This window comes from Silurus meridionalis, chromosome 11 (assembly GCF_014805685.1).
Source record: "Silurus meridionalis isolate SWU-2019-XX chromosome 11, ASM1480568v1, whole genome shotgun sequence".
NCBI lineage: Eukaryota > Metazoa > Chordata > Actinopteri > Siluriformes > Siluridae > Silurus > Silurus meridionalis.
The window spans coordinates 18,520,891-18,533,907 of record NC_060894.1 but is presented as its reverse complement, the minus strand read 5'-3'; the positions used below and the strand labels follow the sequence as shown (position 1 = coordinate 18,533,907).

The 13,017-nt window shown below is 37.3% G+C and overlaps 2 protein-coding genes across 4 annotated transcripts in view; both read right to left on the bottom strand.

The window, feature by feature from the left end:
- Positions 1–5,042, bottom strand: part of mtus2a (microtubule associated tumor suppressor candidate 2a) — a 54,518-nt gene extending 49,476 nt beyond the window's left edge. For both annotated transcript variants that reach the window (XM_046862072.1, XM_046862074.1), the window contains exon 1: positions 4,967–5,042. The gene's annotated coding sequence lies outside the window, so the exon portion shown is untranslated. The remainder of the gene's footprint in view (positions 1–4,966) is intronic.
- A 1,329-nt stretch (positions 5,043–6,371) lies between these two features.
- On the bottom strand, positions 6,372–11,861 carry LOC124393677 (piggyBac transposable element-derived protein 4-like). 2 transcript variants are annotated; one of them, XM_046861653.1, is made up of 4 exons: positions 11,743–11,861; positions 7,960–8,366; positions 6,930–7,862; positions 6,372–6,800 (listed from the first exon to the last, which is right to left on the bottom strand). In XM_046861653.1, the coding sequence occupies exons 2-4, from the start codon at positions 8,278–8,280 to the stop codon at positions 6,384–6,386; spliced, it is 1,671 nt and encodes a 556-aa protein (XP_046717609.1). In that variant the 5' UTR covers positions 8,281–8,366; positions 11,743–11,861; the 3' UTR covers positions 6,372–6,383. The 2 variants fall into 2 exon arrangements, with proteins under 2 accessions (XP_046717609.1, XP_046717608.1); XM_046861652.1 differs by lacking the exon at positions 11,743–11,861 and having other exon boundaries at positions 7,960–8,527.
- Positions 11,862–13,017: the final 1,156 nt, after the last annotated feature.

The window sequence follows — 13,017 nt, the reverse complement described above, 5'->3', positions numbered from 1 at the left end:
GATGCACTCAGGGGTCTTTCCATTCTATCTCTTCTATTCTATGTTGAAAACACTTCTTTACTTTTTGTATACATTTGTGCTAAGGTACTTCAAATTGAGCTCATATGCACTCTGAACTCTTGCTTATCTTGCTTGTCTTTACAACTTCACTGCAGTCTGTCTGTGGCAAATTTAATTAACTGGATTTATTAAAGTAGAAGGGCCTTGGTCATAAAGGTGACCAAAAGCCCAGTGGCTTAGAAATACTCCATTGGTAAATCAGTAATAGGGGGGTTGCTAAATAAATTACTCTGTCTAATACCAACCATGTAATAAAGCATGGTGGAGGCAGTATCATGTTATACTACTGATACTTAGTGGAAAGATGGGGATACCAGTCAGATTTGATGGAAGAATTAATATAGCTAAATACAAAAAAATCCAGTGCACACAACTTCAGAATAGGGCATATTAAGACTTTTTCAACAAGCACAGCCTAATCCTCAGTTTATGGTTAACACAGAGATTGTTGTAATGTCTAATGAAACAGATAAACTCTAATTAAAACATCATAGTGGTTCTTTAGCACTTGGGATGTGGCAAACACCTGAAGTTTACAGTCAAAACAAAACTGGAAGGCAATCAGGTAATATTTCAGGCAATATATGAATGTCCTTAAATGTCTTAAAAGAAGGATGAAAGTAAAAGGATGGATGAAACAAGCCAAAGAATGGGTGAAAGAAGAATGGAATAACCAACCCAAACCCACATGTGTGAAGCTTAGATGCTTAAAATGAAAACTATGACACAATAAAACACGCAAGCGTGAAGAGTTCTGATAAAAGTAAGTTTATATTGGTGGCTAAAAGACCATTATAGATACATTAATTATGTTTTAATTGCAATAATAATGACCACATTTAGACACAACTGACACAACTGAGCTGAAAATGAGTGATCAATATGACCATCTAACTCAAGAAGCAAATAAAATACAGGCTTAGTAGCAAAACATTTGTTCATTTTGGATAAGTACTATCTGAAAGGTGAAAGGTAGAGCTGAGAAAACAAGGAGAGGAGAGGAGGAAAGAAGAAAAGTAGATGAGGTGAGAGAAGGTGCAGAAAAAAGAAGGGGAGGAAAAGACAGGGGAGGAGAACAACCTGCGTAACACGGTACAGCGGTTGTTGAGGAGAATACACATTTCTGTGTCTCTTCAGAGTCTATAAATCCATTTTACATCTTTGAATTGCATTTTATAGAGGAACAAACAACATGTTTTATCACATATATATTACTGCTATTTAGAATCAGTATTAATACACAATATACTCATGTGTAATTTCCAGTACATTAAACAGCATTACTGTACAACTCTTTTCATATTTAATATACAGCACCAGATACAGTATACAGTACTGACTCAAAACAACTTTTATGAAAGACACCTTAGACTCCAGATATATGCCAGATGTAGATTATATTCTGTACCTGCTATAAAAATGACACTTAGACAGTGACCCTTTAGAGAAGCAGAGTTTTGACTGTTGATGTATGTCCAGTAAACATTTAGATAAAATATCCTTTTCCTTAGTTATTCATATTTACGAGTGTGCTTACTCTAAGAAGATGAGAGCGAGAGAGAGAGAGAGAGAGAGAGAGAGAGAGAGAGAGAGAGAGTTAAATAATTTTATACTAATATCAAATATATGACATATCAAATAAAACCAGGCTGGTGTGTGGGATTGCATTTTGCAGAACCAAGCTTTCATCATGTGGGTACACTCACAAAATCTGAAACTTCAGCCAGAAAAAAACAGCAATGCAGTTCAAACAACACATGATTGCACTCCAGATGCAATGACAGCATCTATTTTCTCTTGAAACAGCAACCGAAAACATGATGGAGTCACTGAAACACTGAACTGTCTTTTAAAGTAGTACTGGAAGTACAAATGCAGAAAGTCATGATTTATGGACCTGCTTCCTGATTCAATTTGTATTTAACATAATTCTTTTTATTTTTGCATTAACAAGCATATCAAACATTATGCATCTGTTATAACCCTGTGACCAATGGAAGTACTTATGGTTTGTGATGAGATGCTTCTTTACTGATGCATAGAGATGTATCCTGTTGGACATGTGTTTGGGGGGAGGGTTTGGGAAGATACAGTGGGGTAAAAGCCAACTGAGAAGAAAAGCAAAACACCTACACACACAACCAGGGAGCAATGGAGGATTAGCTTTCCGTGCACACATTAACCTCCATGACAGTGCATGAGGGACTATATAAATATATAGGATATATTTCTCACATATACGAAGAGTTCAATGAAACGTCCCCCTACCACTTTTAGAATTTGTTGGAGCTCAAAAACATGCTATTTCCTTTAAAGACATCTTCATTCTGGTCTGTCAATGTGGGCATCATGCAGTTGATTCTATTTAACTGACAGGTGGATCACAAACTGAGCAGAAGGCAAAGCCTTTCTAATCTCCTTTAATCGTTCACATAAGTTACTGTGTCCTCTTTGTCTCTATGACCCTCGTCAAACCTTCGGGCTTACCTGTGCTTTGGCTTCTTTTATTTTCAGTTAGTAACCCTTAGGGCAAACTACTGTGCTATGAAATATTGCTAGAGTGAAAAATTAAAGCATTCATTTCTTTCACTGTCCCATAGGAGTGTTGGTATGAGGTATGAGATGTATACGTTTTTGTAATATCCACTCAGGGGCCATATGTGCTACCAGCATTGACAGCAACTAATAAAAATCCTGGTAATGGAAAAAGTGTTAAAGAAGGTTTTACTGCATCTGCTCACACTCAGATAGTACTTGAGAAGGATTTTGCCTTTCATGTATCTCAACTCACACATCCTCAGGTTTGCTGCCAAGTGAAGCCAGTTAGGTCTAAGCTAGAATCAATAGTGGCACTACTGTGGTAATGGTGATGCATAGCGATGTGAAAATGCATTGTAAAAATGAACAATTCCCATCAAAGAAATCAGCATTTCGTGTTTAATGCACTTTTTGCAGACCAGAGGTTTCACTTTCTGCATCCCATAGTGTTCGAATATATAGGGAGCATGTTGGTCACATGATCATAATCTGTTTTAGGGAGTCTGCACCATTAACAGGACAGCCATGTCCTGCTGCAGTCTACAAAGCTCGAGAAGGGAGGAAGGACCTGGATTTTAAACTTTGGAACTCTATTTCCAGTTACAATGAAACCTCAGGTGTTGCTATGGAACTTTCAATCAAAAGGGCATCAAATCTGTGGATAATTTCTACATTAATTTAATTAGTTTTAAGATATGATAAACCTGCACACATGTACTGTAGTGCTTACAATAGTAAACCTCTTTTGTTAGCATTGTTTTATTTCATTTAGTTTCATTCGGACAAAAAAAGAAAACCTGCAAATGCATACACTGCATATGCAAATAGAAATAAAGGTATAAACCTTTGTACTTATCACTGTTACTGGGGTCAAGGGTACAACTGTACCCTTAGCACTGTGCTTTTAGCATGTGCATCATGTTTCACCTGTAAATAAGTGTACAACTGTAAGAATTTAAATGTAATGGCTATTGAATTGAATCATTGGTACACCACAGGCACCTTTCCATATGATGTAAATCCCACAAGAATACATGTTTAATACCTTTGTTTCGGAGAGTGTATGGTTCTGCCTAGAATGAGCAACCAAAGAAATTTGAAGTGTTTTAGATTTAATTATCAATTGACACTATAGTTGAAAAAAATGATAAAAACAGAACACTAATGTAGGCCTTATTGTTAAATTATTAATTATCCTCAATGATCAAGACTTAATACCTGAATAAATGTTGAAAAATTACCAATTTTCAAGGTACTCTCTGGCACTACTGTACATGTTTTATTGTTATATTATGCTGGTCATCTACAACCCCAATTACAAAAAGAAGGATCGGTGAACTTCTGCCCATCTTTACCTTTAAGAGGCTTTTAATATACACTATATATATTCCAATCATGTTAATGACTTCTTGTCGATTAACCTAATTATTTGCATAATGTTCCACCAGTTGTTTCTTTTATGTAACACTTACTTTTCTAGCATTTTCTTGCCCCTGTTCCAACTTTTTATTTTTTTACCTTAAAATTTTACCATTCTTTAGTTTCAAGATTTCAAGATGCTTTCTATGTACAATTGTGAATATATTATGGATTTCTACAATTTGCAATTCATTGCATTCTGTTTTATTATATATATATATATATATATATATATATATATATATATATATATATATATATATATATATATATGTATATATATATGTATATATATATATATATATATATATATATATATATACATATATATATATATATATATATATATATATATATATATATATATATATATATATATATATATATATTTTTTTTTTTTTTTTTTTCTAAATTATTTAGAATTGGGGGGAAAAAAATTCGAATCAGATAAAATACTCACTACATCACAGACACATTATGGACACGCGCAGGTGGCACGTGCGTGCGTAAAGGTTTGACCATTTCCAATACACGCTGCTGAGAACTTTTATAGAATACAAAAGACTGCATTTTTTTCTATAGTTATATAATTTTGTTTTTAGAAAAAGAAAAAGTTAATGCAGTAGACGAAGTGTGATTTTGTGCTCGTGCAGCCAGTGCATCATAAGCTGTCTTTGTTTTCGCCCCTTTAAACGCCCATCAGTCTAACGTGGTGTCTTAGGTGAAACAAAGAATTGCAGCACACACACACACACACATACACACTGCCACACACACCGACACATTCATGCGCAGCACTGAAGAACATGTGGATACGTTGCACTGAATGATCTAATCCTATTACTAGCCTCTATAACATATATAAATAGGATTATTCCGTTATTTTCACAACAGTGCGCAAAGGATGATCAATGCATCCCATTGCAATTCTCACCAAATGGACACTTACCTTAAAACTGTAAAAAAAACCCTTCTTCCCTTGCCGAGGTGTGAGCTGGGTAAAATGCCGCGATGTGATGCTCTAAGCTGAGCATCTTTCTCTCCTGCCCACCTTTCTCTCCTCCCTGATGCGGTCTCAGGTCCTCTTCAGTGTAGCGTGCTGAAATCGCGCCCTCTATCGGTGAAAGCTGTCTGAGAGCTGTCTGATATTGGTAACCCTTGTTGTAGTCTTTGTCTGTCTTGTCAAAAGCAGGAGAGTTTAATGCATGATAATCCAAATGTGTCGAGTATGTGCATCGTTTGCAACTTATAAGTTTGTGGTCACCAGACCATCACATTCATGAGGTTCTTCCCCAAACTGCCACAATGATGGAAGCACTGATTTAATAGGCAGTGCATAATGACAATTTTCCCTGTGCACTAATCAAGCTCAATTATGACACTGTTGACCAAGATGATAATGTGTCCATAAAATTATAACCACATCATGTATGTGGTTAACTAGTTATGGCCACTATGTTTCTGCAGCTTTAATTTGTATATTTTAAGGTGATAGATCAGTCAATCACAAAAAATAAATAAATATATATATATATATATATATTCCACAGTTATTCAACATTATTCCAGTTATTCCACACTTGAGGTGCCATTAAACTCATGTTAATCTTGAAAATGAAGTATTTACCATTTTTAAACATCTAGCAAAACATGCATTTAGACATTTAGGTGTGTTTAACATATCAATAATCTCTGTATCTTTGTTTTTTTGTGTTTTGTTTTGCAGATTATGGCTGCACTTTTCTATGAAACAGGCTTGAGTTTTGGCTATTCTCGTCCATAGGAGTTCATACGAGGATCTCTACTGATTTACTGTAACATTAAGAGGAAGAGAACATTTTTTTCTTCTTCCCATGATTTTCAGTGAAATTCAGATGATGCAACTTACTGTAACTTTTGGAAAAGTGAGATTTGTACTAGATTCACTCATAATGGCAAAGTATTATACTGAATGAACTGTATAAGATAAAGTGTAATCTTAGTGGGCTGGGGAAAACAAAATAGTGTTGTTTTTTTTTGACATTTTACACGTTTAAAATGTCTTTTGCCTTCAATGTACATGCATACTTATTTAGATATATATAAGAGGGACGGTGCATGTAGGACGTTTTGGAGACAAGGCGAGGGAGGTGAGATTGAGATAGTTTGGACATGTGCAGAGAAGGGACCTGGGGTATATCGGTAGAATGCTGAGGATGGAGCCGCCAGGAAGGAGGAAAAGAGGAAGGCCAAAGTGGAGGTTTAAACCAAGGCAGGCCGAACCTTTGTGTGTGACATGGAAACCTTTAGAAATGCCTGCCGTATTTATACAAAAGACACACATTCACAATATATGGATACACAAGTCAGTTTTATTTTAAAGTGTTTTAAACTTTACAGCGTTTGCAAACCCAGTGTCTATCGTCCCTGCATTTGGCACAGGTGTATTTCTGACATGTTGCACAGGTAAATCTGCTGCGATTCCTGTTGCAGCTCTCTTGCACCTGGCACTGCGTTGTCTGTACAGTCCCTGGCACAGCAGCTGCAGCAGCTGCAGCAGCTTTAGCAGCCTGCCTCTGTGCCAATTTTTCCTTGTGCTTCATGAACCGGCAACGAAGTTCCTTAGCTAGAAGACTCAGAAACAATCTTCTTTTGCCTGTCCACCCTGTACATGCCTTGTACAAAATGTAGGCATTCACCGCCGCCAGGTCCAGCATATTATAAAAAAACGCTACTGGCCACCTGCGTGTTGCTGCTCTTACGGAATACATCCGTGCCATTTGGTCCAACACGTCTACACCACACTGTAAAAGAGAGAGAGAGAGAGAGAGAGAGAGAGTCATGAGTATATCTGCTTTTTTTCTATAGGCCTCTATAGTACACATCAGAAAACATTGTAGCACTGGTGTAAAATTATACACACATTCACATACCTTCATGTGGTTATAGTCTGTTATCATGTTGGGTTTCCTCTTTCTGCTGTCACCGATCGTCACGTCTTGGTGCATGGAACTTAGAACACACACAGTCTTGTTTTTTTTAGGTGAATAAATTGTCAAGCAGACACTGCCACTTTTAAGCACTGAAGTGGAGAATAACTCTCGCTGTGCAGTGTCTTTTGCAAGTTGAGGAAGTTCACGCCGGGCTTTATTCACCGTGCCCAGTAGTGTTGTTTTGCGCTGCAGCAGTCTGTGCGACAGTGACATTGAAGTAAAGAAATTGTCCGTCGTGACATTTCTGCCATTATCCAAAAATGGCTCCATCAGATTCATGACCACGTTCTCTGCCAGCCTCTCTCCCTTCTGACGACTGGGGTCCTTTCCCAAGTAAGGAGATGCATTGCAGACATATTTGGTCTCCAAATCCGTGGCCAACCAGAACTTGATCCCAAATTTGTCTGGCTTGGTTGCGATATACTGTGTGAATGGACAACGAACCTTGGTAGGGAACAGCTGTTCATCTATGGTCATGTGTTCACCTGGAGTGAAACTCTCAACACAGTTCTTGATAAAGCGTGTCCAGATGTCGGAGATCGCAGCAAATTTGTCTGTTTTCACCCGTTCTGCCCGCATGTCCTCGTAATCAAATCGAAGGTGTTGCATAATTGAAATGAATCTATCTCGGTACATTATATCTTTGATTACTGGCACCAGAAAGCTTTCTGACCAGCAATCCACAATGGCACCAACGGGACACATGATTGCTCTTACAAACAGAATTGAAATGAATGCCATCAGTTCCTGAACTGCCAAATTCCAGTTCGGCTCTGTTCTGCGGGCTTGATGGACTGTGCACTCCCTGATGGTCTGCAGTATTTCCATGTCTAACAGGCAAAGGAAGCTTTGAAGCACGCTTGTAATTTTACGCTGTCGGAAGATAAACAAATAGAGAATGGTAAATTTACATGAACCTCACTCTAAATGGGTTTATATAAATATCATATGTACTATGGCAATGACAAACCTTAGCAGACTCTGTGGGTCCAGCTTGCGCAGTAAAGCACGAGTGATTTGCTACTACATTGGACATTCCAATGTCCTCCTCTACCCACACAGTGCCGTCTTTTGCCGTCTGGCTCAGACAGGGCTTCCCAGCACCACGGTGCATCTTCCGTGGAGGCATGTCGGATTCTTGTTCCGTCTCCTTTTCGGATTCTTTTGAGGAGGTATCAGTGGCCTGCTGGACAAATGAAATCACTCCTCCATCAGAGTCCATTTCCTGAAGCAAGGCCAAAGCCTGTTGCGCGGAGAGGTTCTTCCTGTGTGGCAGTGATACGGAGGCCATCCTGATGTGCGTTCTCAAAAATGCGAAGAAGAAATGATTCTTCCTTACATACACAGTCACAATGGACAGAATCACACCTTGCAAAGCTGGAGAGATCACACAAAAACAAAATTCACTTTTGGTGTTATAATTCAATGATGGCCAATAAAAATAAAATGGCATCATTTTATTCTGTATGTGTACGAACATGTCAAAAACCATGGACCATACCTTCACTCAGCTTATGACATTTGTGTACAAACATACATTGGAGACTGAAGTGTTAGCAAGTTTTCATTTTATTCATGTCATTGTATTAGCAACTTTTCATTCTGTTTTCACACAATTTTTTATAAATAAAACAGACTTGTGTTTCCATACAATGTGAATGTGTGTCTTTAAAAATTTATTTATCAGACAGCATCAAAATGTTTTAACATCCACATAACAAAATAACTTATTGGTGTAAATTAGATGTTGTTGGTCTATACTTTGAATGTATATTAGAAAAGCTTTTGTCAAACTGTTCTACTTACAGCACACTAATGTCCTTCCCTGACCACCTCTGCTTTTCTTGTTCCTTCTTTTCAATCTCATTTCTCATATCAAATGAACAAAATTATTCTACTTTTAATTAATTATAGAAGCTTGATAATTATGGGTTCTTTTTTGCCATGCTTAGTCAAGGAGAGAAGTCACATCTACAGAAAAGACCCTGCTGCCCTTCTGCACACTGATGCGTTGCTGTACTGTGATGACAGACATTATGGAATTCGGGATGCAGAACAGGATCACTAGCTCAATATTGAAAACCAGTGATGAAGGTTTCTCACTGAATGTGTATTTAACCAACTGTCCTGCATCACCTCACTCTTGTGTTCCTCCTGTTTTGCTTTGTGGGTGTTTTTTGTGCACTCAGGGGTCTTTCCATTCTATCTCTTCTATTCAATTTTCAGTGTTAAAAATGTGACATGAAGCACTTGTGCCAAACATTTGTATGTACTGTACAATGGCTTTGGAGACTAGTCAGCCCTCTTTACTTTTTGCATACAGGTGTGCTAAGGTACTTCAAAATGAGCTCAGATGCACTCTAAACTCTTGCTTTGATTATCTTGAGATGTCTTTACAACTTGACTGCAGTTTGTCTGTGGCGAATTTAATTAACTGGATTTATTAAAGTAGAAGGGCCTTGGTCATGAAGGTGACCAAAAGCCCAGTGGCTTAGAAATACTCCATCGGTAGATCAGATTCGGGAAGGTACAGTGGGGTAAAAGCCAACTGAGAAGAAAAGCAAAACACCTACACACACAACCAGGGAGCAGTGGAGGATTAGCTTTCCGTGCACACATTAACCTCCATGACAGTGCATGAGGGACTATATAAATATATAGGATATATTTCTCACATATCTAAAGAGTTAAATGAAATGTCCCCCTACCACTTTTAGAATTTGTTGGAGCTCAAAAACATGCTATTTCCTTTAAAGACATCTTCATTCTGGTCTGTCAATGTGGGCATCATGCAGTTGATTCTATTTAACTGACAGGTGGATCACAAACTGAGCAGGAGGCAAAGCCTTTCTAATCTCCTTTAATCGTTCACATAAGTTACTGTGTCCTCTTTGTCTCTATGACCCTCGTCAAACCTTCGGGCTTACCTGTGCTTTGGTTTCTTTTATTTTCAGTTAGTAACCCTTAGGGCAAACTACTGTGCTATGAAATATTGCTAGAGTGAAAAATTAAAGCATTGATATCTTTCACTGTCCCATAGGAGTGTTGGTCTGAGGTAAGAGATGTATACGTTTTTGTAATATCCACTCAGGGGCCATATGTGCTACCAGCATTGACAGCAACTAATAAAAATCCTGGTAATGGAAAAAGTGTTAAAGAAGGTTTTACTGCATCTGCTCACACTCAGATAGTACTTGAGAAGGATTTTGCCTTTCATGTACCTCAACTCACACATCCTCAGGTTTGCTGCTAAGTGAAGCCAGTTAGGTCTAAGCTGCAAATGCATACACTGCATATGTAAATAAAAATAAAGGTATAAACCTTTATACTTATCACTGTTACTGGGGTCAAGGGTACAACTGTACCCTTAGCACTGTGCTTTTAGCATGTGCATCATGTTTCACCTGTAAATAAGTGTACAACTGTAAGAATTTAAATGTAATGGCCATTGAATTGAATCATTGGTACACCACAGGCACCTTTCCATATGATGTAAATCCCACAAGAATACATGTTTAATACCTTTGTTTCGGAGAGTGTACGGTTCTGCCTAGAATGAGCAACCAAAGAAATTTGAAGTGTTTTAGATTTAATTATAAATTGCACTATAGTTGAAAAAAATTATAAAAAGAGGAAACACTAATGTAGGCCTTATTTCTTCAAATGTGAAATTTATTGAAAATAAATATTCTCAATGATCAAGACTTAATACCTGAATAAATGTTGAATAATGAGCAATTTTCAAGGTACTTTCTGGCACTACTGTGTGTTTTATTGTTATGCTGGTCATCTACAACCCCAATTACAAAAAGAAGGATCGGTGAACTTCTGCCCATCTTTACCTTTAAGAGGCTTTTTAATATACACTATATATTCCAATTATGTTAATGACTTCTTGTTTATTAACCTAATTATTTGCATAATGTTCCACCAGTTGTTTCTTTTATGTAACACTTACTTTTCTAGCCTTTTCTTACCCCTGTTCCAACATATACATTTTTTTTTCCTTAAAATTTTACCTTTCTTCAGTTTCAAGATTTCAAGATGCACAATTGTGAATATTATGGGTTTCTACAATTTGCAATTCGTTGCATTCTGTTTTTATTTTATTTATAAGAAAAGATAAGATAAGATAAGATAAGATGAGATATACCTTTGTTCGTCCCACAGTGGGGACAGCAGCAGAGGAAAGGAATAATAATAAATAATAATAATAAATGCAAATATATAAAAATATATATTTTTTCTTTTCTAAAATTAATTAGAATTGGGGGAAAAAATTCGAATCAGAAAAAATACGCACTATATCACAGACAGATTATGGACACGCGCAGGTGGCAGGTGGTAAATGTAATTTTATAGAATACAAAAGACTGCATTTTTTTCTATAGTAATATAATTTGTTTTCAGAAAAATAAAAAGTTAATGCAGTAGACGAAGTGTGATTTTGTGCTCGTGCAGCCAGTGCATCATAAGCTGTCTTTGTTTTCGCCCCTTTAAACGCCCATCAGTCTAACGTGGTGTCTTAGGTGAAACAAAGAACTGCAACACACACACTGTCACACACACACTGTCACACACCGACACATTCATGCGCAGCACTGAAGAACATGTGGATACGTTGCACTGAATGATCTAATCCTATTACTAGCCTCTATAACATATATAAATAGGATTATTCCGTTATTTTCACAACAGTGCGCAAAGGATGATCAATGCATCCCATTGCAATTCTCACCAAATGGACACTTACCTTAAAACTGTAAAAAAAAAAAAAAAAACCTTCTTCCCTTGCCGAGGTGTGAGCTGGGTAAAATGCCGCGATGTGATGCTCTAAGCTGAGCATCTTTCTCTCCTGCCCACCTTTCTCTCCTCCCTGATGCGGTCTCAGGTCCTCTTCAGTGTAGCGTGCTGAAATCGCGCCCTCTATCGGTGAAAGCTGTCTGAGAGCTGTCTGATATTGGTAACCCTTGTTGTAGTCTTTGTCTGTCTTGTCAAAAGCAGGAGAGTTTAATGCATGATAATCCAAATGTGTCGAGTATGTGCATCGTTTGCAACTTATAAGTTTGTGGTCACCAGACCATCACATTCATGAGGTTCTTCCCCAAACTGCCACAATGATGGAAGCACTGATTTAATAGGCAGTGCATAATGACAATTTTCCTTCACTGAAGCTGAAGGACCCAGTGTGACAATACCCCTGTGCACAAATCGAGCTCCATGATGACACTGTTGACCAAGATGATAATGTGTCCATAAAATTTTACCCACATCATGTATGTGGTTAACTAGTTATGGCCACTATGTTTCTGCAGCTTTAATTTGTATAATCAATCACAAAAATAAAAAAATATTCCACAGTTATTCCACACTTGAGGTGCCATTGAACTCATGTTAATCTTGAAAATGAAGTATTTATCATTTTTAAACATCTAGGATAACATGCATTTAGATATTTAGGTGTGTTTAACATATCAATAATCTCTGAATCTTTGTTTTTTTGTGTTTTGTCTTTTCTATGAAACAGGCTTGAGTTTTGGCTATTCTCCTTCATAGGAGTTCATACGAGGATCTCTACTGATTTACTGTAACATTAAGAGGAAGAGAACATTTTTTTTCTTCTTTCCATGATTTTCAGTGAAATTCAGATGATGCAACTTACTGTAACTTTTGGAAAAGTGAGATTTGTACTAGATTCACTCATAATGGCAAAGTATTATACTGAATGAACTGTATAAGATAAAGTGTAATCTTAGTGGGCTGGGGAAAACAAAATAGTGTCTTTTTTTACACTTTACACGTTTAAAATGTCTTTTGCCTTCAATGTACATGCATACTTATTTAGATATATATAAGAGGAACAGCGCATGTAGGACGTTTTGGAGACAAGGCGAGGGAGGTGAGATTGAGATGGTTTGGACATGTGCAGAGGAGGGACATGGGGTATATCAGTAGAAAAATGCTGAGGATGGAGCCGCCAGGAAGGAGGAAAAAAAGAAGGCCAAAGTGGAGGTTTATGGATGTGGTG

Excerpts from the sequence above, each read along its gene's own strand:
- LOC124393677 (XM_046861652.1), bottom strand. The coding sequence starts at position 8,481 with ATGGTTTTTGACATGTTCGTACACATACAGAATAAAATGATGCCATTT. Across the intron at positions 7,863-7,959 it reads GACCCACAGAGTCTGCTAAG|CGTAAAATTACAAGCGTGCT; the intron begins GTTTGTCATTGC and ends ATCTTCCGACAG. Across the intron at positions 6,801-6,929 it reads CAGACTATAACCACATGAAG|TGTGGTGTAGACGTGTTGGA; the intron begins GTATGTGAATGT and ends TCTCTTTTACAG.